At 39.2% G+C, this 20,132-nt stretch overlaps 1 protein-coding gene across 2 annotated transcripts; it reads left to right on the plus strand.

Moving 5' to 3' along the window:
• Positions 1-892: 892 nt before the first annotated feature.
• Positions 893-19,650, plus strand: LOC110060839 (uncharacterized). Of its 2 annotated transcripts, none has more exons than XM_020767640.2 (16): positions 893-1,133; positions 3,463-3,649; positions 4,792-4,890; positions 5,234-5,332; positions 6,493-6,591; positions 7,103-7,201; positions 7,488-7,586; positions 7,719-7,817; positions 8,673-8,762; positions 9,697-9,837; positions 10,348-10,527; positions 10,967-11,052; positions 15,609-16,341; positions 16,861-17,401; positions 18,044-18,294; positions 18,808-19,650. In XM_020767640.2, the coding sequence occupies exons 2-16, from the start codon at positions 3,533-3,535 to the stop codon at positions 18,949-18,951; spliced, it is 2,877 nt and encodes a 958-aa protein (XP_020623299.2). In that variant the 5' UTR covers positions 893-1,133; positions 3,463-3,532; the 3' UTR covers positions 18,952-19,650. The 2 variants fall into 2 exon arrangements, with proteins under 2 accessions (XP_020623299.2, XP_020623300.2); XM_020767641.2 differs by having other exon boundaries at positions 3,508-3,649.
• Positions 19,651-20,132: the final 482 nt, after the last annotated feature.

Here is a 20,132-nt window from a genome sequence, read left to right on the forward strand (position 1 = left end):
AAGTTCGCGCGTGTAATTTGCCCAAGCAATGAAACACAGGTCCGCCTTGCGTACACAAGTGATCTGCACTGCGACCCCAGGCCAGAGCTTCGGCTTATTTTAGCGTGCGTTCCTTTGGGGTGATCTGGATCAGGATCAGTGATCCAAGATCACCCCGGATCATCAGGGGTACATCAAAGGAACCGATGAATCCAAGACCAGGGTGCATTCATCGGTTCCTTTGATACATCATGATCTGAGTGATCTTGGATCATTGATCCTGATCCAGATCACCCCAAGGGAACGCACCCTTAGTCACGTGGTCGGCGAAACGGAGGGCTCCTAGTTGTAACGACGAGAGTGCACGTTTACCAGGAAATAGCGTGTTGATCAGGTGTCTACCCAGGACGAGTCTCTCCTATGTCAACCTGATCACTACAGGCGTACTTACACAAAAATATGTACTGCGCTAATTTGACCCAGAAAACAGAGTTCCGAAAAAACTTACAAAATATATTTTTAAACAAATTTACAAGGGTTTCTCACACACAGTATGTAGTAAATAGTGTACTTGGTTTGTGTCAGGCTACACCGAAATTATTTTGAGGTCAAGTAATATTTAATAGCCTGTGCATCCGCCCCCTCCACTCAAAAAAATGTACACAGGCTAAGTTATATTTGTTCAAACGTCTTCCCAGTGGTATATAGCAATGAAATTCTCGAGACCCCATAATATTGTTTGAAAACTGCTGCATTTTTTTTCCAGTACCAGTCCCGGTAGCTGTGAGAGAAGATCAGGTTCCTACATATCCTAGTAGTGACACCAAGTGTTGTGTGACAAGAATGAAAGCATCATGTGACACATTATTTCCGTCACATTACAAGACGTTGATTTCGTGACAGGTCGCGAATGCCGTGCATGGCGGTGGTTTCCGCTTGTTTGTTCTCTCACAGTGGGGGTGATCTTGTGGTCAGTGGCCATTGTATTTGACAAATTGATTAATTGTCTGCTTGCCGTGTTTTGAAAGAAACTTGAAGGAGCTGTTCCTCCTTACAAATCACTGTTGAACGATATAGAAGAACAGAAATTAGTCTGAGCTGTGTGGAAATACCGTAGTCATCGCAGGACGCGGTAGATTCTCTCTCCATGCGTGGTGAGTACAACTGCGCGCTTGTCACTGTATGCTAAGCTTATATTCTAAACAGTCATTCTGATATCTATAGCTATAAAATCTACAGGAAGTTATTGTGGTTTTATGATTCCGTGGTAGGAAATGTTGTTTGACGGCCAAATATATTGTGCTGAAAAGGAGATCGCGAAGTCAAACTTCAAACGAAACCAGATTATTTACAGTGTTTACAGTACGTTCGATCAAGTTGAATTCTTAGCAAGTTGATCTCTCGAAGTCATTTCTAAGGAGTACAAGCGTCGTAAAAAGTAGAGCCGTACAATGGTTAATCTAAGTTTGCTGTTTATTTCATGAACAGTGATGAATGTATGGATTATTCGAGAAGTAAGGTTTTAAAACGATTGTCTCGCTTTTATTAAATCCTGGTTCAAGGGGTTCTCAGAGGCCTTTCAGTTTTGACTGAAAGCAGACCTCTTTGGGTAAACGTATAGGGTTTTTTCCCTCTAGAAACACCGAATAAGCTTGGAACTATTAGAAACGACAACATTTAGACTTCTTGTTGCCGTAATATTGTCATGTGGTTAAAGTTTTACACGTCCGCTAATGGTATAATAGGGATGTCCATTGTCGCGAGACCTTTTAACGGAAAGTGATCAATTACGTACAATAATAACACTAGATTTTACCCACTCAGACTGTCATTTAGAAATAGCAAGGCTTAGATTCATTTGATGATCTTTGCGGTTGTTTTTTCTTACTGCTTCTCTTCAGCTTTAGTAACGTTCTTTAGCGTTTGGTGACACAAGCCAAAAGTGTGACTTGAACACGTTTTTTTTAACCGCGTGCCTTTCAGATACAAGATTAGATCAAAGTAGATTTACGTTCGCGCGTGAAATAGGATCTATTGCAGGAATTAATGGCATATTTGTTCGTCAGAAAGAAAGAACTCCTGTGCTTTTTATCTACTGAAATTATCCTTTCACCGTATTTTTACCGCATCTTGGACCGTGGCAATATTGGTAATGGTCGGTGTTGATAATTGGATGATGTAGTTAGTGTGCTATTCAACAGCACATGGTGGCGTGAAAATTGACACTTGAAGTAGTTAAAAATACAAATGCCAATTACAGTGAGTTTATACCTGATAAAGATTATAAACCGTGATCCTGCTACAGACTTATAAAAAATTGACAGTTTACATTAAACATTTGCTATTTTATAAAGCTCATTAATATATTTTTATAATATGTTTGATATAGACGATACATAATAAATACAATTTTTATAAAAGTGGAGCAAAGAAGACTGAGTCTATGAGTAGAGCCAATTTATACAATTTATTAAATATAATGAAAAATGTGTGCACTAATGAAATTTAAATTTGTTTCCAGTAACTCAACTCAATTTTTTTACCTTTGATAGAACATAGATTGCAATGGTCTCTCTCACCTGCAAATGTTTCCTCTCTCATATTTTAAGCAGTTGTGTGAATAATTTTGATTTTATACCACTCTTGTCCCTAGAGGCTGCAATTCTTTTGGTCAGCATTTTACGAGGAGCCCAAAGTTTCTCAACCATGAAATCCTGGGTCCCCAGCACTTAAGCTTATATGAAAAAGAAAATTTATCCACTCGTCCAAAGGGAATGTTAGCTACCTGTGGCCCCCGGGTGCTTCTAGAGTACAGCTCTGGTATTCGTATTCATATTTTGTTTTGTATTCTCAACCAATCAGAGAAGTTCGCAAAGGGGAAGGGGATGGGAATGATGTTTTGTATGACCTCAGTAAATCAGCTGGTAAATCAATGAATTATAATTACTACATAGAGTAAAAATTCATCATCCTGATTGATTCTCTCTGTGCCTATTTGCAGAGGCAGATCTAGGATTTATCAAGGGGGGAGGGGGAGGAAGGTGGCTGATATCTTGGGGTTGTAGAATCAATGGGGCATGCTCCCAAAATGTTGTAACTTGAGAACTGGAACCTAAATCTGTCCCTGATTTATGATCACATGATGGCTGGTGAATGATCATGTGGGCTTCCAGCCACAGCTATCCAATAAGCTTTAGTAATTGGACCTGTATAGCACAATTCAGAAAGTAATCATGCTTGTATTAATTTCAAATCATTGTAAGTTGCTTTCCAGACTTGGCTGATTTGGAAATTATTTGCCCAATTTAACTCTGAAATCCAAATAAAATCCAGCTCATTTTCCCTAGATTTGCTTTTGTTTAATCTTAATAGAGGACCTTTCTGTAAACCACTTTGTTACATAGGCTTCCTCATTAAAGTTTATATATTATAAAGTACTTTAAATGTACTCATTTTGTTTTTTGAATTAAAAATATCAAATAGGTGGAGAACAGAAACCTCTAAAATTGTGCTGTGCTAAATCACTAGGCAACACTGAAGGACCTTGAGGCGAATGTTCAAAAAGAGTAATGTGGGTGATCAGCTTCTAATTGCTGTCAAACTCAATAAAATCTCAGAAATCTCTCGGCTTGTTGCCCTGGGCGTCGATGTCAATTCGAGAATAGATAAGGTAGGTAGATGCCAAGTCTGTGTTTGAGCTTAGTGGGACATCAGGCTGGTGCTTATCTGTCTGGTTTCTGTAGTATACTAGCATACACTGTAGTTTGATTAGGCACATCAGGGTTTTCATTAACGTTTTCAGCAGGAAGGTAACTGGTTTTCACAGGTGGGCAAAACTTTTTGAACTGAACCTTCTTAAAAAAAACTTTCCTCTAGATGGTCAAACCAGGTGGGCAAAATCATCCTCACAGCCAGTCAATTTGCCCAGTACCCAGGCCCTCCCTGTTTGGGGTGCTAACTACTCCATAGCAGGGTTACCTGCAGCATTGAGTTTGTTGGTGCCCATTTATACACGTGGGTTGAGAGAGGGTGGTGAGAGTAGTGTCTTGCTCAAGAAAACAACACAATGACCCTGGCTATGGCTCGAGCCTTGACTGCTTAATCCAACGGCTATCATACCAAACGTTGGACGACTGTGCCTCCTACAAGAATAGTTGAGGTGACATTGATTTCTTAGTTTTGTTCCCTGTTGTTAATCTATAGCGATGGGTTATCCATGAACATGTACCTTACAGAGGGTGGTAAGGGGGATAAACTGGTTTCACGCATTGTTTCTTTTCTTTCACACATTTATGGTGATGCATCAAATATAGGCATCTATTCCTTTTATAATTTGGGGGGTGGGTCAAGGAGGCATGGTGGGCTAAAGGCTAAGCATGTTGAATTCCGGATTATGCAGTGTGAGTTAGATTATTGGCAGCGAGGGCTGTTATGATGTGTTCTTTGGCAAAAAACCCTCACAGTACTCTCTCCACCCAGGAGTATAAATGGTTGATGGCTGAACTGTAAGGGCAACCTGGCACCATTGTGGTGAGGTTGCCTGCAGGGGGCTAGCACCCCATCAATAGAGAAAACTCACACACGCCATAAGACCTGCTGATTTTCCGGTCCATCTTAATTGGAACAGATTAACTTTTCATGGGACACACTTGCCAGTAATTATGGTACCAAATCGTGATTTTCAATAAGGTACAGTGTTCCTCATTGCCAGGGCCCCTCCTTGGTTGGGTCTCTCTTCTGTCTGAATTTTACAGTACTTTGGATCATGCAGTGTTATCAATTGACTGATATCATTTTCATTTTTTTTTTCAGAATGGAAAAACAGCTCTCCACTTTGCAGCTCACAAAGGTCAGTTATTAGCTGTGAGAGCTCTGATAGAAGCAGGAGCTGACTTGGACATCACAGATGAGGTATGCGGCACCTTTAAATGATTCAATCTGAACTTTGCTCTGCAGTCATGTGATTACATCAGATTGACTTCTTCAAACAGATAAAATTCTCTTGATTGCTTAGAGTATCAAGAAACCACTGAACTCGCTCAGAGAGAATAAAAAATGCCTCACAGTACAGAATAAAAAATTAACAACCTGATACAATATAATTATAGCAAGAAAAGTTATGGCATTGGCCCCAGGTAAGGATGTTGTTCAGAAGCAAAAGGACATGTACAAACACCTCAGTGATAAATAATTTTGATTGAAGCACTGTGTAGTAGTTTGAAATAACATTTGAAATAAATGTTCTTTGTGGCAGAATGGAGTGACAGCTCTTCATCGTGCTATAATTCATGGCCATGCAGGCATTGTTCACACTTTATTAGAGGCTGGCTGCTCTGTTGATGAGACAGATGAGGTAAATACATTTATGTAGTCAGTAGTTTTTATCCCCGAGCGAAAATCTTTCGAGGCTCTTCCAGGATCCTTGACCTCAAAGATTTATGTGTTAGGTTTTTCACCTGACAAGTGGCAAAGTCACATCTAGAACCATTTCGCTCCATATCACTGCTGAACATTGATCAAGTTACTTGTGGTTCATCTCTATGGGTCATCACGACATGGTATCCTGTTAAGTGGTATTGGTTGACATCATAGGCATGGAATGCATGCAAAGGGCTAGTTTGCTGCCCACATTGGGGGAGCTATGCATAGGCACTATTACCACTGGATCATCATTGTGATAAGTCTAGCATAAATAATGAGGGAACATTTTTGAACCAAACAAATAGGAACAAAAAAGTGAGCAAAATATACGAGGAATTAGGCAATCAAGTGTAATTCCAATTTTGGTTCAAAATTGTTTACATTTATGAAAGTTACGTAGTCCTACATTCTTGTTTTGATGTCACAGCCTGACTAGTCTCAGGTCTTAACACTGTGTGGTTTCTGACCCAACCAGAGGTGAAATTTTACGTTTTCAGATGGCTAAAAGTAAAACGCAGTAAAGAAAAAAAACAATATCCATTTCTTTTTGTAATTTCCATATGATGATCTCATGTAGATTCGATCAAGCAAATAAGATAATTTCTCTCATATGCATTTAAACTCTTCTAGGTAATTAAATTTGTGATATAGAATGTGACTGGAGAACATCTTAGGAGTTCTCTTATCTAATCAGCTGGTTTAAAGTGTCCCTACGATCAAATTCTCGCATCCATTTTTTTTACATTTTTGTACACAATAAAATTATTGTGTATGAAAATGTCAAAAAAAATGGATGTCAAGAATTTGATCATTGGGGCACTTTAATACACATGTATGCTTTTAAAGTTTGTTTCCAAACAGATATCCATATACTCCCACTAAGGACACATCTTGATCTCCCTTCCCCCACAGCTCTGAAAATTCCACTTTAACTCCATACTTTCCTTTAAAAATTTTGGCTTTTGCCAAGATCCCCTACTCTCCTTGGTGGTATGGTCCAATCATGACTTTGTAAGGTATGGGTATGGAAAGGAAAAGTTATTATACAATGATTCTTTGGTTTTGCAAATTGATGAATTGATTATTCTTTAGAATGGGAACACAGCTCTGCATGAGGCTGCCTGGAATGGTTACAGTAAATGTGTTGAGCTCCTTGTGGCAGCAAAATGTAATGTAAATGTTCATAATAGGGTAAGTGAGGAATTTTCAAATTAATGTTGATATTATGAAGAAAATAGCTATGTGATATTTTGAAAACTGAAACAATTTCTGTGTTTCTATTTACTGAGCTCTGTACCAGCTTGGAACATAATGCCCCTGAGAAGTTTGCATCCTTAACAATAATTATTACTTGGTCGTCGTTGCTTAAGGGAAGGCACGGTGGCCTCATAGCTAGTGCACTTGACCCTGGATCGAGCGGTCTGGGTTGGAGTCCTGGCTGGGGAAATTGTGTTGTGTTTTTGGGCAAGACATTTTACTTTCACTGTGCCTCTCTCCACCTAGGTGTATAAATGGGTACTGGCGAATTTAATGCGGGGTAACCATGCGATGGACTAGCATCCCATCCTGGAGGAGTAGAAATACTCCTACTCACTTTATGCTACAGCAACCAGGATAAACGCCAGCCTGATGGGCCACTTGGCTTGTTTACGTTTACCATCTTTGCTAAGCAATAAGTTGATTATTTTCCTCTCTGTTTCAGACTGGGTACACAAGCCTTCATCTTGCTACACAAAACTGTCACTGTACAACATTGCAAGTTTTGTTAGATGGAGGATCTAATCCATTAGTAAAAAATAATGTAAGTATTTTCCTTATGTTATGAAACAAACAATTACCATTTATAACACAGCCAGTTGGAGAGGTGGAGTGCACTTGAAAATCTAGGGAGAGTTTCTCTCAGTTAGGCTGAGAGCAGTTCTTATGCTCCTCTCATTCTCTTGATAGACCTACGTGCTTAGCATGAACCAATTCTTAAATATGACAAGACAATGCAAGATCATGCAAAATTGAGTATCTTTGCTTTAAGAAGACAAAATCTAGAGACCGTTGATTCATACGATTAAGACCATAACTTTTCTCAACAGTATGGTGACACCCCCCTGCACATCGCAGTACGCTATGGTCACACTGAAGTTTGTAACATGCTTATGGAAACAAAGATCAACATTTCTGAGCAAAATAATGTAAGTTAAAAATACTTGACAGATTATATCTGGCATCATTCTTTCAATGCTGTCTTCGAAAACTTGGTGAATAGTGACTATGCAGTTTTCATCAAAGATGTTACTTATTGACAATGGTTGTTTTTCCTTCAGGATGGCAACACCCCCCTGCACATCGCTGCCAGTATGGGACATGAAAAACTCACTGAGATGTTACTAAAGGCAGGATGTATCGCTACTGTGAAAAATAATGTAAGCAGTTTCCTTGTTATTGGACTGAGTCTTATGAGTGTGTAATGGAAATTTATTTGGGACTAGGCCATTTCTGAATTTTCTTTTACCTCTTTCTCAAAGCGAGTCTTGGTGCCCATCCTTTCAAATTAAACTCATTTTCATATGAATGGTTGTGCATCAGGCCTCGCTTTGATGGAGAGGCTTGGGGCAACTCGGAAATGGGCCATTCCGTTGAAGTTTCTTGTCATTTTTATTGAGGAAATTATTTTCACAAGCCTCCATGCTTGAAAAGTGATAGTGCAACCAAAAAATTGACTGACAAAGACTTCAACTGTCTTTAAAATGAATAGATAATTCATTTCCTCAAATGCCTGTAAGTTCCAACATATTGGTTAAAACGGCCTAGCTTGATTGATAGTCGGTCCACTGATGAATGACAGCATATTAAAAATAAGAGTTTCCGTCTTTCAGCACTTTAAATATTCGGATTCTTTGGTAATTAAATTGTTACATGTTAGTTGTCTCTTACTTTCTCCGTTTGACAGAAAATTACCTACAAGAAATGTTTCTCGGTAAATCCGCATCCCTTGTGCTTACAAAAGGGCTCGTAATTAAAATGACAATTTACACAGTGACTCTTTCGTATCTGAAATCTTCTGTTCTTACTCAAGTTTAACCGGTTAAAACCGGTTTAATGTACTTCACTTGCGGGTATCGCGTGTTACATGCTTTTCAGTGAACGGGTTTCGCGCACCACGAGGTCAAGATGGCGGCACACCAAAAACTAATCCTTATTATCCTCTCATATTTTCCACTTCATATATTTAGTTCATATCGCTTAACATTCATTTTGTTTTGTCGCTTGCTTCCAAGGTGGGTGATACTGCTAGAGAGTTGGCTGTTCGAAATGGGTTTAAAAAAATTGCCAAGTTATTAGCCCCATCCAAAGGTGACACAATCAAGGTAAGCACGTCTTTGACATTGAAAAAAATCCCTATGATATTGGATTTCCAGCTCTCTGTGTTGAAAGAATTTTTGCGTGCGAAGAGCGCCAAACTCAGTTAATGAATGAATGTCAGCAATTGCGTATTTGTTACGAGGGAGTTTAAAGCTAGGTCAACGAGAATATTTCGTTGCCGTCTTCTAATAACATGTTAAAGAGTTTGCGCACCGTGCACTCGTTTATCGAATGTTTATTTATAATGGTCAATGGTAGCAAGATTTCAATTCATCGTTTCATTGCGACAACGCTGTTTCGTATGGACAAACTGACAAAGAATGACCGCACTCATCGGGCAATATCAACGAATGACCGTTAAATTACAAGAACTGGCAATTAAAAGCTAAGGTTGCTATGTGATATAGCAACAGTTGGCAGGTAAAAAAAAAAAAAAAAAAAAAAATCAGTAGCTATAAGATGCAAAAACAGTTGCGCCAGTTCTTGTAATTTAATGGTCATTCGTTGATATTGCCTGATGAGTGTGGTCATCCTTTGACCATACGAAACAGCGTTGTCGCAATAAAACGATGAATTGAAATCTTGTTACCATTGACCATTATAATTACTGCTCCTCTCAGGGTTGAGCGCTTTCAAAGATTTATTCTATTCAAGCTCAAGAAATGTTTATTTCCTGACTTTTTTCATCTCGGCTCATGATCTCCATAAGACGCAAAATAGGGTCATTTATAAACGGTATTACTTTCCGGAAAATGGCTAAAGTTCCGGCTAAAGAGAGCATTTATATACAACATGTTGAGTGAATAGCTAAAACGATCAGAGATTATTTGCAATCAATGTGACGGATGAAAATATTTCTTCTAGCTCAGGCATTTTTGTCCATTCAAGTTCATCCCTACATTAAATGCATGTTTTTTTTTTAAATTTAATCTTTCTCAGATGTTCAGTCGAAAAGAGAGAGGAAGGCCTCACAGTGCTGATGTATCGTGTTTGTTTAGTGGAACTACAGACTCTACCCTCACCACTACTGCTACTCATCTGTGGGTACCAAAACCTGTGTCGCTCGACCCAGACTCCAAGGTGAGTTCTCTACCAAATGCTACCTACACTCTTTTTTTATCACGAAGTGCCTGGTGAACTCGCATTACTCTCTCCTGGAAAAGCAAACTAGGAATCAAGTTGGTGGTGGATGGTAATCACCGAGACCGTCATATCTTTGCCATTTTACTACACCTAGCACAGTGTTGTTGCACAGTTTACAAGCAACACGGTTGGCAATATGCAAAAGAAAACTTTTCAACTTGCAATGCAGTATTGTTGCACGAGAAGCACCAGGCATATGTTGGTAGTGCTACTAGGCCTGCAAAGTCTTGCCCTGTTCGGGGGAATTATTCCCTCTGTTAACCAGGTGTATGTTAAGCCAGTTTGTTATTATTTTTTTTTTTGTTATATGAATTGCACAGTAGTGTTTACAGTGTACGTTTTGTAAGATTTATAAGAAAGTTACTAGAGTTATATGTTTACAGGAGATTGTAGCGAGGGAGCTCATTCGCACCAACTTAAATAACTTTTCATTTTCGCCTGGTTTAGAGACAAGGACACAAACGAGACTTTGTATGGAGTAGGAGAAGGAAAGAAGAACGCAAACCTAAAGTGCTGACCATTAAATATGACGAGATGTGCTCAATAGAGCGAGATTACCTCAAGAAACGAAACGCGTCGATGAGAAAATCACATAAGAGCCAATCAAAAAGCTCCATAAAATCGCAGGTATGACACTTGCTATCTGGTCTTTCCAATACTTTGCTTTGTTGCTACTGTTGCTGCATATAAGCCAATCATGCAGTGCTCGAAGTTAAAATGTTGTCAAGCGTCGAGAAACGTGTAATAGGTGCTAAGGGCGGGAAAACACGAAGCGCGGGAAAGGTCGCGTAACTCAAATTACAAATATTTCCTTTCTTGTTCGTGATTGGCCGGCAATAGAACATCTTCGCTCTGATTGGTCATGAATTCTGCAAACTCTTGTAGGCTTGCGCTAAAATTATGCCCAGGGAAAAACTTAAACTGCTTAAGGAAAGCTGTTAACATTGTAGTAACTGATAGCTTGGGCAAAACATGATATCGAAGCCTTTACTACATTGATATTTTAGAGGAGAGCAACTTTTGTCTGTAAAGATGAGTTTTCTCAATGTTTTCCTTACGTATTTAGGAAGAAAGATTCCGCTCTGACCCAGTCCTTCATCAGAAGACAAAGAAATCGCATTCACCTGAAAAGGTCGACAGAAAAGCGAAAAGGTAAGGGGAGAAAGATATACAGACCTCAAAACCCCCAGTGGAGCCCATGTAAGTTACGTTCTAAAGTTCTTGATCTCTCTGCGAGAACCTTAGAGTAATTTTCAAAAGTGTCGTAAAATCAAAACCAAAGTTATTACTCTGGCCAGTCACAAAGGACAGAGACAATCCATTAAACCAATCAAAACTCAAAGCACTCAAATGAAAACCGCTCTATCAGTGCTACTTTTTGTTGATTTGTAAACCATCTCAGCCAATCAAAGGACAAACAGCGGCACGACATCTTTTTTTGTTGGTTTTCCGCACTTCTTAGCCTATCAAAAGCCAACAAGGGCAGGTGCAATGGGCAGGCGACTTTCTGTTGGTTTCCGAAACTTCTCGGCCAATCAAAGAACCAATAACGCACGTGTAATAATCAACTAGATCATTCTCGTTCCCAGATCTTTGTCGTGCCCAAAAGGGAATGCTTGATTTCTCCAGTGAAGAGACTTGTTTCATGACGATCTAAATAAATGCTCGAAGAATAGACTATTTTTCGCCGTGGAAAATCATTTTAAGAATGTGTTCACGTGGATTATTTTAACAAGATGACCAGCGTACTCAACGTAAGAACAACCAACAGGAAATTAAAGGTGAACCGCAAGTTTGGAAAACAGTTGTCTAGTCGTGAAAGATGAATCTTGAAAGAAGCCGCAATTTGCCAGAGGGGTCGGCTTTCAGCTTATTTAAGTATGATCACAAGTTTTTGCGATACGAAAAGTAATGTGTTCATTAGAAGGCGCTAAAGAAAAAAAATGGTACCATCAACGAAAAGAAAGCACCCCTTCATTTCCATCTCAAGGCGTCAATAAATTAAACTGTTTGTTTTGAAAGCTACTGAAAGGATTAATTGTTTGAGCGTTCCTGGCTTCCGTAGGCTACGTTTATGATTTCCGATTGAAAACGATCTTAAATCGTGTCTGAAAGCACACGCCTTTGTTGTTTTCAAATGCAAATTCCATTACGAGTTCCTGTCAATTTAAGAGCTTTTCTCTTGAAAACCTTTAAAAGCCCCTTGGCTTTCTTAATTGTAGGTTCTAACAAGCAGTTGACAACCTTGCGGTTTGTATTGAATTAAATGAATCGAAATAACTCGAAAAAAATGTGCCAACCACTCTTCGTTAATTGTTGGTGTGCAAGTTATGCACTTGAGACCCAGAATAACAAACTGACCTAATCAATTTAACTCTGGGTTAAAAACTTTGACAATGTAAACACGATCCTGCGAATTGCCAGTGTGAGTTAGCAAGGGTTATAGCCATGTTATTAGCTTTCAGTAAGAGCCGAGCGTCACTGCCATTGTAAGTGTGTTTGCTTCGAGCTTTGTGGGTGGTCCCTTGTCCGGGGCATTGTGATTGTGCCCTGAACTGTGAATTGGTCTCATTTGAATTCACACGGCAAACACTTGTACAGAGCGAGCTGTCTCGCCATTTGCTCGCGCGAACGCAATCTTCTCGAGGCGCCACAGATTCTGTTTAATTATACATAGACGACATAATTTCTCTCAAGTGAAAATTTGGTTACGGCATGTCTAGAAGAGGAGCCAGTCCATGGAATTGCACGGTTAGCAGGTGAGAAGAAAACTTGTTCGTCAGAAAACTTCCTTTTAACATTAACTTTGTCCTCCGAATTTTTTTGATTCGTATTTAATCGATCTTTCGCTCGCAAGCCCGTATTGTTTTTAATAGGTTGTCACATTCCCTTCGATGCTTTTATTTCGTTGTTTGTTTGGTGATGTTATAAACATTTTAGGGGGGTCTTTCAGGCACAGTTCATCCTCTTTTGTGGCATAACTCGTGTTTTGATGGAAAACTTTACTCGGTCTTTATCTTCGCTAATTTAATACTATTACGTATATACCAGGCTATTTTCGTTTTTCTCAGTCTTCAGTATCGACTGTTCGTTATTTTTGATAGGCTGGACCGTTAGTAAACATATAAGCATGCCAAACTGATTTGAAGACTAACTGAGTTACTATTCTATGGGACAAGTTATTGAATTTGTTCACTCTCAAATCGACTGCTTACTATCTAAACATAGCATAATTACGCACGGCACGACAGAATTTCACAGTATTTTGCGTTCACGAGAGCGACAAACAGGCGATGGACATGTTTATTTTGAAAAAAAAAACAAGAATAAAACATTTCAAGAGGTTTTCTTTTCTTCTGTAGATTGGCGGGATGGTTTAGGTACTTAATTACAAAATGAATTAGGAGAGGACGACAGGAACTTTGCGAGACTCTGCGAGATAATTTACATCAGAAATTAAGTCACGTTTTCGTGCTTTATGAAAATGTTAATTTTATCTGATCTTTTCAATTCATGCTTGAAACAGTTCGTATTCCTATAAATGGGTTCAAGTTAAGTCACGGCAGTTCTACTCGTGGTGACTTTGTTATTGTGTCTTTGCCGAAGGTTAAATTTGACATTGCGGTTTTTGATGCGAAAAATAGTACCGTTTAAAAAATATTTTGAGTGTTCAAGGCGTTTAGCAAGCAATGTGAAATATACTAGCCCCAGGCAAAATTTCGTCAGGCTTTGAAATTATTGTGGCCGATTCATTGAATTTAGAACTGCTTTCAACTGGTGTTATTCCACAAGAACTGGGAAGACCTTTCAGCTGCTCTGATATGTGCAAACGGCAACAGAAAGTTTCTAAATATTTGGTGAACTCTCTACTGCCTCGTAAAGCAGCGACGCCGAACACACTGAGGGTACCTCTATCTCGATGGGTGTTCTGATTAAATTCTTTTAAATAAACTAATTTAATAACACAAAGAAACGAATATTATTCAATACATCAGAAGATTATTTCTTTCTTTGTTCAGAAAATGTCGAATTTTTCTGATGTAGTATGATCTCAAGTTGCTTAATTCCCGGAATCTCCATATTCGTAATGAAACGAACAGCGAATCATACGTTTGCAATTAATATAATTTCTTTTATCTTTGCAACGACAATATTAAAATGACTTTGAAAATGATTAATAACTGATTTTGACGATAGTATAGCAAATATATGCTAATAAATATTTATCTTTCTTTTGTCATTTTTATTGTGAAGTATCAGCTTCATCTATAAAAGTTATTTCATAAACGAAAAGTATTTCACGGTACGAAAAGTATGCTTTGGAAATTGAAACTCTCAAGCCTCGCGTTGAGAAATTGTATGTGTGGTTGTTTGTTTTGTGACTGGTTGGAAATTTTCCGGAAGCCAAGAGGACGATAACAAAATAATAATCAAATCTATATAGCCTGTGGTAAAGTTAGAATGCGTTCTTCCGAGCTCAGCGATGAAACATTGTTAGTCATGTAAAATGTTCCACGAAAATGTTCGATCTGGATCAAACCAGTTTCGTGTAATGTTTTGCTTGATTGTTTTGCCCGGCGGATTTAATTCCCCTCTTGTGCTCCAGTGTTAAGTATTATTTTCCTTGAGGTTAACAGGGGCGTTTAAAACCAATTCAGTACACAATCTGTTTCTCTTATGTCTCACAAAAATTGATATTTTGGTTTTAATTTCAAACTAGTTTCAGTTCAGATGTTTTAAAGACTTTGAAAAGCTATCCAAAGGCAACTGATCTTATAAAGGACAAAATCATTTTTCCCCCTTTATTTAATAGTTTGTCGTTTTGGTTCATTTAACTTCTTTTATTCACATTACCAATTTGACTGATAAGTGTATTATTTTTAAAACTTTCCCTAAAGGTTAATGCCCATTTGTCGTAGTCATTGGCAACACTATTAGCATTCGAGTGGAAAATATTTGAAGCGGTTTGGATGTTACAACGTCTTCCTTGGAGGAGGGAGTTATCGTTGTGAAGATGTAACATCACATTGTTTTGCATGTAAATTGTCCTTGAATTATCTTATCCGTTCAAATTTTATGCAAACGTTATTCCTTGTTCGCTATTATTTGTACTTTTCAATACATAAACGTGATGTTTACATTGTGAAATACTAAACAAATAGACCTTTTTAGCTTGGGCGGTGTGTTTTCACATTACGGACCACCCCTCACACGATCGACGGTTTAATGTTTCCTTTGCTTATGCTCGCTCATAGAAATACAATGAAAACCCGCGTATAAGAACTTAGGTTTTTTTTAAAGTTAGCCTCCATAGGTTCTTATATAAATGATGTTTACTGTGAAATTAGGCTACCTAGGTTCTTAATCAGGTTCTCAAGTTTTGTTTAAAAAAACACCCAACTATTACTCATGGGTGTGGCTTTTATATTGAATCATTCACAGTACATTGTAGTGATCGTATAACACTGCCAGCGTTCTGGCTGGTTTTTGTTACCTTTTTTGTATCGCATGTGATGTACTGAAATATATTTGAAACTAGTCTATATTTTGAAAATAAGAACCTGTATTGAGATTTTAGCCGAGAATGGTTCTTATGTGAAGGGTGCTTAGCTGGGAAATTTTTGCCCAAATTTTAGGTCCTTATAAGCGGGTTTACTGTACTTGAAGCCTGTTGTTTTTATTGTAACGCTGTTCTTATTTTACCTTAGCGCTCAAAGCAGAGATGATCTGGAGGCCAGTCTTTCCCACAAGAAAAGCAAAAAAGACAAAGGTTTTTTCTCGTTGTTCAGAAGTGCCAGTGACACAGACTTGAACATCGACGACAAGAAAAACGGCGTATGTGGCAAAAAACACAAAGACAAATACCCTCCTTACGGAGAGGTGATGGGGAATGGAGTTCACCGTGTAGGCAAAGAGGTGAAAGAAAAAGGAGACACGGAGGAAACCAAGGAAAGAAAAGAGAAAAGGAGAAGTGAAAAGAGCGAGGAAAAGACAGAGAAGAAAGAAAGGACAGGTAAGAAAAATCGCGAGGACGACAAGGAAAAAATAGAAAAGAAGGAAAAGCGGAAAGAGAAGGAAAAAGAAAAGAAACTTTCACGTCGTGATGAGAACGATGGAAGTGAGTCGGATTGTACTATTTGCCAGGAAAAGCGGAGAAAGTCGCGAGAGAAATCTCACAGTAAGGAATCTAGACACAGAGAACAACGATCTAAATCCGAACACAGACGGACGAAAGATCATAAAGAAACAGAATATGACAAGACGCCTTTGGATAGGAAGGACGAAGAGAAGGAACATAAGAAAAAGAAGCACCATAAGGATAAAGAGCGAGACAAGGAACATAGAGATAAAGACGGGGAGAGGGATCACAGAGATAAGGACAGGGATAAGGACAGATCCAGGAGAGACAAGAATCATAGAAGGAAAACCGAGGAACAAGAGGTGAGTAAACAGGTCAAACAGGTTATTCCTGTTAATGTTAAACAGCCGCTGCACTGAATTGATAAAACAGAGTCAATAGGTTTGACTCCCTGAGCCCAGTTAGGTGCTGATACACCACCACGCATGCGAAATACTAGAAAAGCAACATAAAACAAACCATTTACCATACAAAGTTATGAATGAACCAGATGCTAAACGCGCTGTTATTGGTTTAAAACCCGCTTTGTGTTCTAATCAGTAAAAAAGTGTTGAATTTTAACGAACATCTCGTACTAGCTTCGTACTAGTTCCCCGATAACACGGCTTCTCTGTGATCTAACAGATAACTTAGCACCCCAGCTTATCGGCCATTTCTAAGTGCTTTTGCCTCAGTTTCAACATAAGACCACCGTCAAATCATGTTCACTTTCGCTCAATTCAAACCCGTTTTGTTGTGTTGTATTAGGACCTTTTTCTGGAAGAGCCAAAAGATGATGTGACGTAAAGATTTATAACTAGTTACTAATTTTCACTTGCTAGGAGGACTTTGGGCCCACGCCGTGTAACCAAACTCATTGCACCACGTGCCAGGCTCAACTCAGCCGCCTGGAGGCCTGGCAAGAAAGGTGTACTTCTGAAATCGATTCCGCGCGTCGAAGACTCGAACACAGACTGCAGCGGCTAGAAAAGAAGCTCGAGGAACAGCTGTGGGAAGAAAGACAATTAAAAGAAAAAAAAGAAAGTCGGGATAAAGAGCTCGATTGTGCGGCTGGCCCCGCCAAGGAACAAAGTGGCGCAGTTAGCAAGAACGTTAAAGATAGCAGCGGTAACGTAAAGGAAGAAATCCGCGGGTTAATTAAAGGAGGATTGAGTAAACTAGAGTTAAAACTCGGACAGATTTCAGCGGGTTATAACATTCCTTTTATGGATTACCAAGAAAGGTGTAATCCTGAGCTAGGAAAGAACTGTTCCGCCGGGCGAAGGAGCCGGCATGTGAGGAGTAGGAGCTCCCCTCACCTGGGGAGGGCCCCCTGTGAAGACTGCATCCACGTCATGGAACACAGAGTCGGAGGAGTGTCCCGTAAGTATTTTGTGATGTAGAGTGCAATGATGTGAGGGTGTTGTTTCGATCATCTCGCGCTGTAGAAAAAAACCCTCATTTGCCTGGTAATCCTTCAGTATGTGCAATTTACATTCCCTTCTTCAAATGTATTTCAAGTGTCAATTTTCTGATACAGTTTTATAGTAAAACGCTTCAAAGAACAGATGTTTAAATAACAAATCTCAGATTCTCCTTCGCCCCTACCCCATTGGGAGTGATGCACAACGCAAAATAAAAAAGTATGTTTGAAACTAGTTAGCACGTGATTGCTTTCCTTGTTTTCATTGGTCACTTTGGTTCAAATTTTGTTCACTTATCGTGAGAGCCTGGTGATTGTTTCAGCCTCTGGACCTTTGACTCGACTTCCTGCGGAGTCAACTCAAAAAAATGGAGAGGATAGTTGAGGGATTGGACTTAGTGGATACAAGATTGGAAAGACGAACGTTTTCATGGACTTCTAGTCGCCTTCTTTTTCTTAGATTCTACGCGCAAGAAGAAATCATTAAAATATGTAAGGTTTCTTCTCGGGCCATACAATAGAGACTACTCGAAAACAAGTAGATATGCTCTCATTGTTTTCAGATGATGCCAGTTAACTTGAAATTGTCCTTACATTTGCAGCTCACCTCGCTTCGCTTACAACGAGTGGAAGCTCTTCAAGAGCAACTTCCGGCATTCGCGTGAGTGACTCGGGGTCTTTGGACACTGTAATCGAGGCTCGTCCTGTTAACGACAAAGGTCTTCGTGCTTCCGGTACAATCATTGAAGCTCGCCCGATTGACGACGAGGGATTGGATACAGTGATTGAAGCTCAACCAGTTATAGAGGATGAAAATGATGTTAAAATTAATGACACATATGCTGCCACACAGGTACACGTTTTGACCGAGTTTAGGGCATTTGAATTGAAAAGAAATGGCTTCGTTACGTCTTTCACTGTCTGCACGTTGGCATAGTAAGGGATTTAGGGATGGACCATAACAAAAAAGTGCAAGGGGAGGGTTGGGAGAGCGCCAGAAACGCGTAAACGCATGGTAAGGCATTTGCATGGCACTGGAGCCGAGCTAAATTCGACTTTGTGACTTCAGAAAGTTGCCAGCGCTTTCAAACTTTCTCCACTTTGGAGACCATTTTGGACTCTTGGGTCGGCGGCTAGACGGCTGATCAAACTACATTTTCAAATTTACTGTAGCTCACCTGTTTTCAAATTTACTGTTTAGTGCAGACGTGGCCTCAATGTCCATATTATGACATTAACACCTTTAGATTGCCAAAGAGGGCAGATGGTGTTAAAATGACCTTCTAAATAAATCCCACTTCTCCAGTCGTTGAAATAGGTCAGTTTTTTTTTCCGTTTTAATGATTATCAAATGTCATCTTCCCAGGTTCAACACCAGCGACAAGTCCAAGAGGTGGAGAACTGGTGGCGAGCCAAGGCAGAAGAGGAGCAGCGAGTGTTGTACGCCAGGATCTGTGAACTGGAACAAATGCTGCTCATGTCTCGTGCCGGTGGAGACTGCTTTGTATGACGCGCGTGGCTTATAAGCGCGGCGCCAGGCCGTCTGGCGGGAAAACGCCAGCGCCAATACCTTTTCCAGCCGGGAACTTTGATTCGTGAGGTTGCTAAGCAACATGGTGTTTCTGATGGCGTCGTACTGGCGTTCAACAAAATGAGTTTTGATTGGATGATAATCAACGTGGACCATTGGATTGTCTCTACGAAGATTTGCATCCGAATCGTTTGGCGGGAATTATTTAAGCTCATTTCATTCTGTGAAGCTAGACCTCGAGGCCAAAGTTACGTTTTGTCGGGGAACTGTTGCTTCGTGCTCGCCGACAAGAAAGAAGAGTTACAAATTATTTTTTCCCATATTTTATAGTATTTGATAGTATTGTTAATGTGATTTGGAAAACAGTTGCCACATTTAGAAGTGTGGGAAAAACTTTATACAAATTCTAGCATTTGTGAAAAAATGGCAATTGATATCGACATAGTCAAGATGTAAAAATTCAACTATTTTGTTGGCGGAGCAACATAAACTTTGTTTCGTTATGTCCAATTTATTATCGACATATTGAAAAACGTCGAACAATAACTAGTTTTGTGAAAAAATTCACAGAACGTTAAATCTCTAAGAGTATATTTAATATACTACTTTATATATTTTTTTTTATCTTAATGTATATTAGAAATATAGAAAATATAAAAGTGGTTTTTGTATGATAAATAGTCTCCACTGAAGAGGTGTTTCCGATAACTATGGCAAAGAGAGTGCAGTGTTTTTATTTGTTTTATCTGAGATCATAACAACGCTGTTGCAGAGACCTTTGCGATGACATCAGAAATTCAGCTATAACACTATGAAAGTTCGGCCATCGCTAACAAGGAGTCGAAAATTGTTTTTCTTTCCTCACCCAGGACCTGTACTGCTTTCTTTTATGACTAATTGACATACGTAGTTCTGACAAGTTGATGGCTCTCACTTGCATTAATTGCTAATAAGCGCAAGTATATCCCTTCAGGACAACTCGGCTGTGCTGTAGGGTGTAAATAAATGAGGCATTACTAAATAAAAGTAAACCCAGAACATGACCACTGACCAGTAGAGCAAGTTCAAATAAACCTCAAAATAAAGCGCGGAAACGTCGTAAAGATAGGGTTTAACGAGCAGTACATGGTTTTTTTTAAAGTTAGAAACTGGATCGAGAG

This window comes from Orbicella faveolata, unplaced genomic scaffold (genome assembly GCF_042242905.1).
Source record: "Orbicella faveolata isolate gen_17 unplaced genomic scaffold, um_ofav_v1 contig_12, whole genome shotgun sequence".
Taxonomy (NCBI): Eukaryota; Metazoa; Cnidaria; class Anthozoa; order Scleractinia; family Merulinidae; genus Orbicella; species Orbicella faveolata.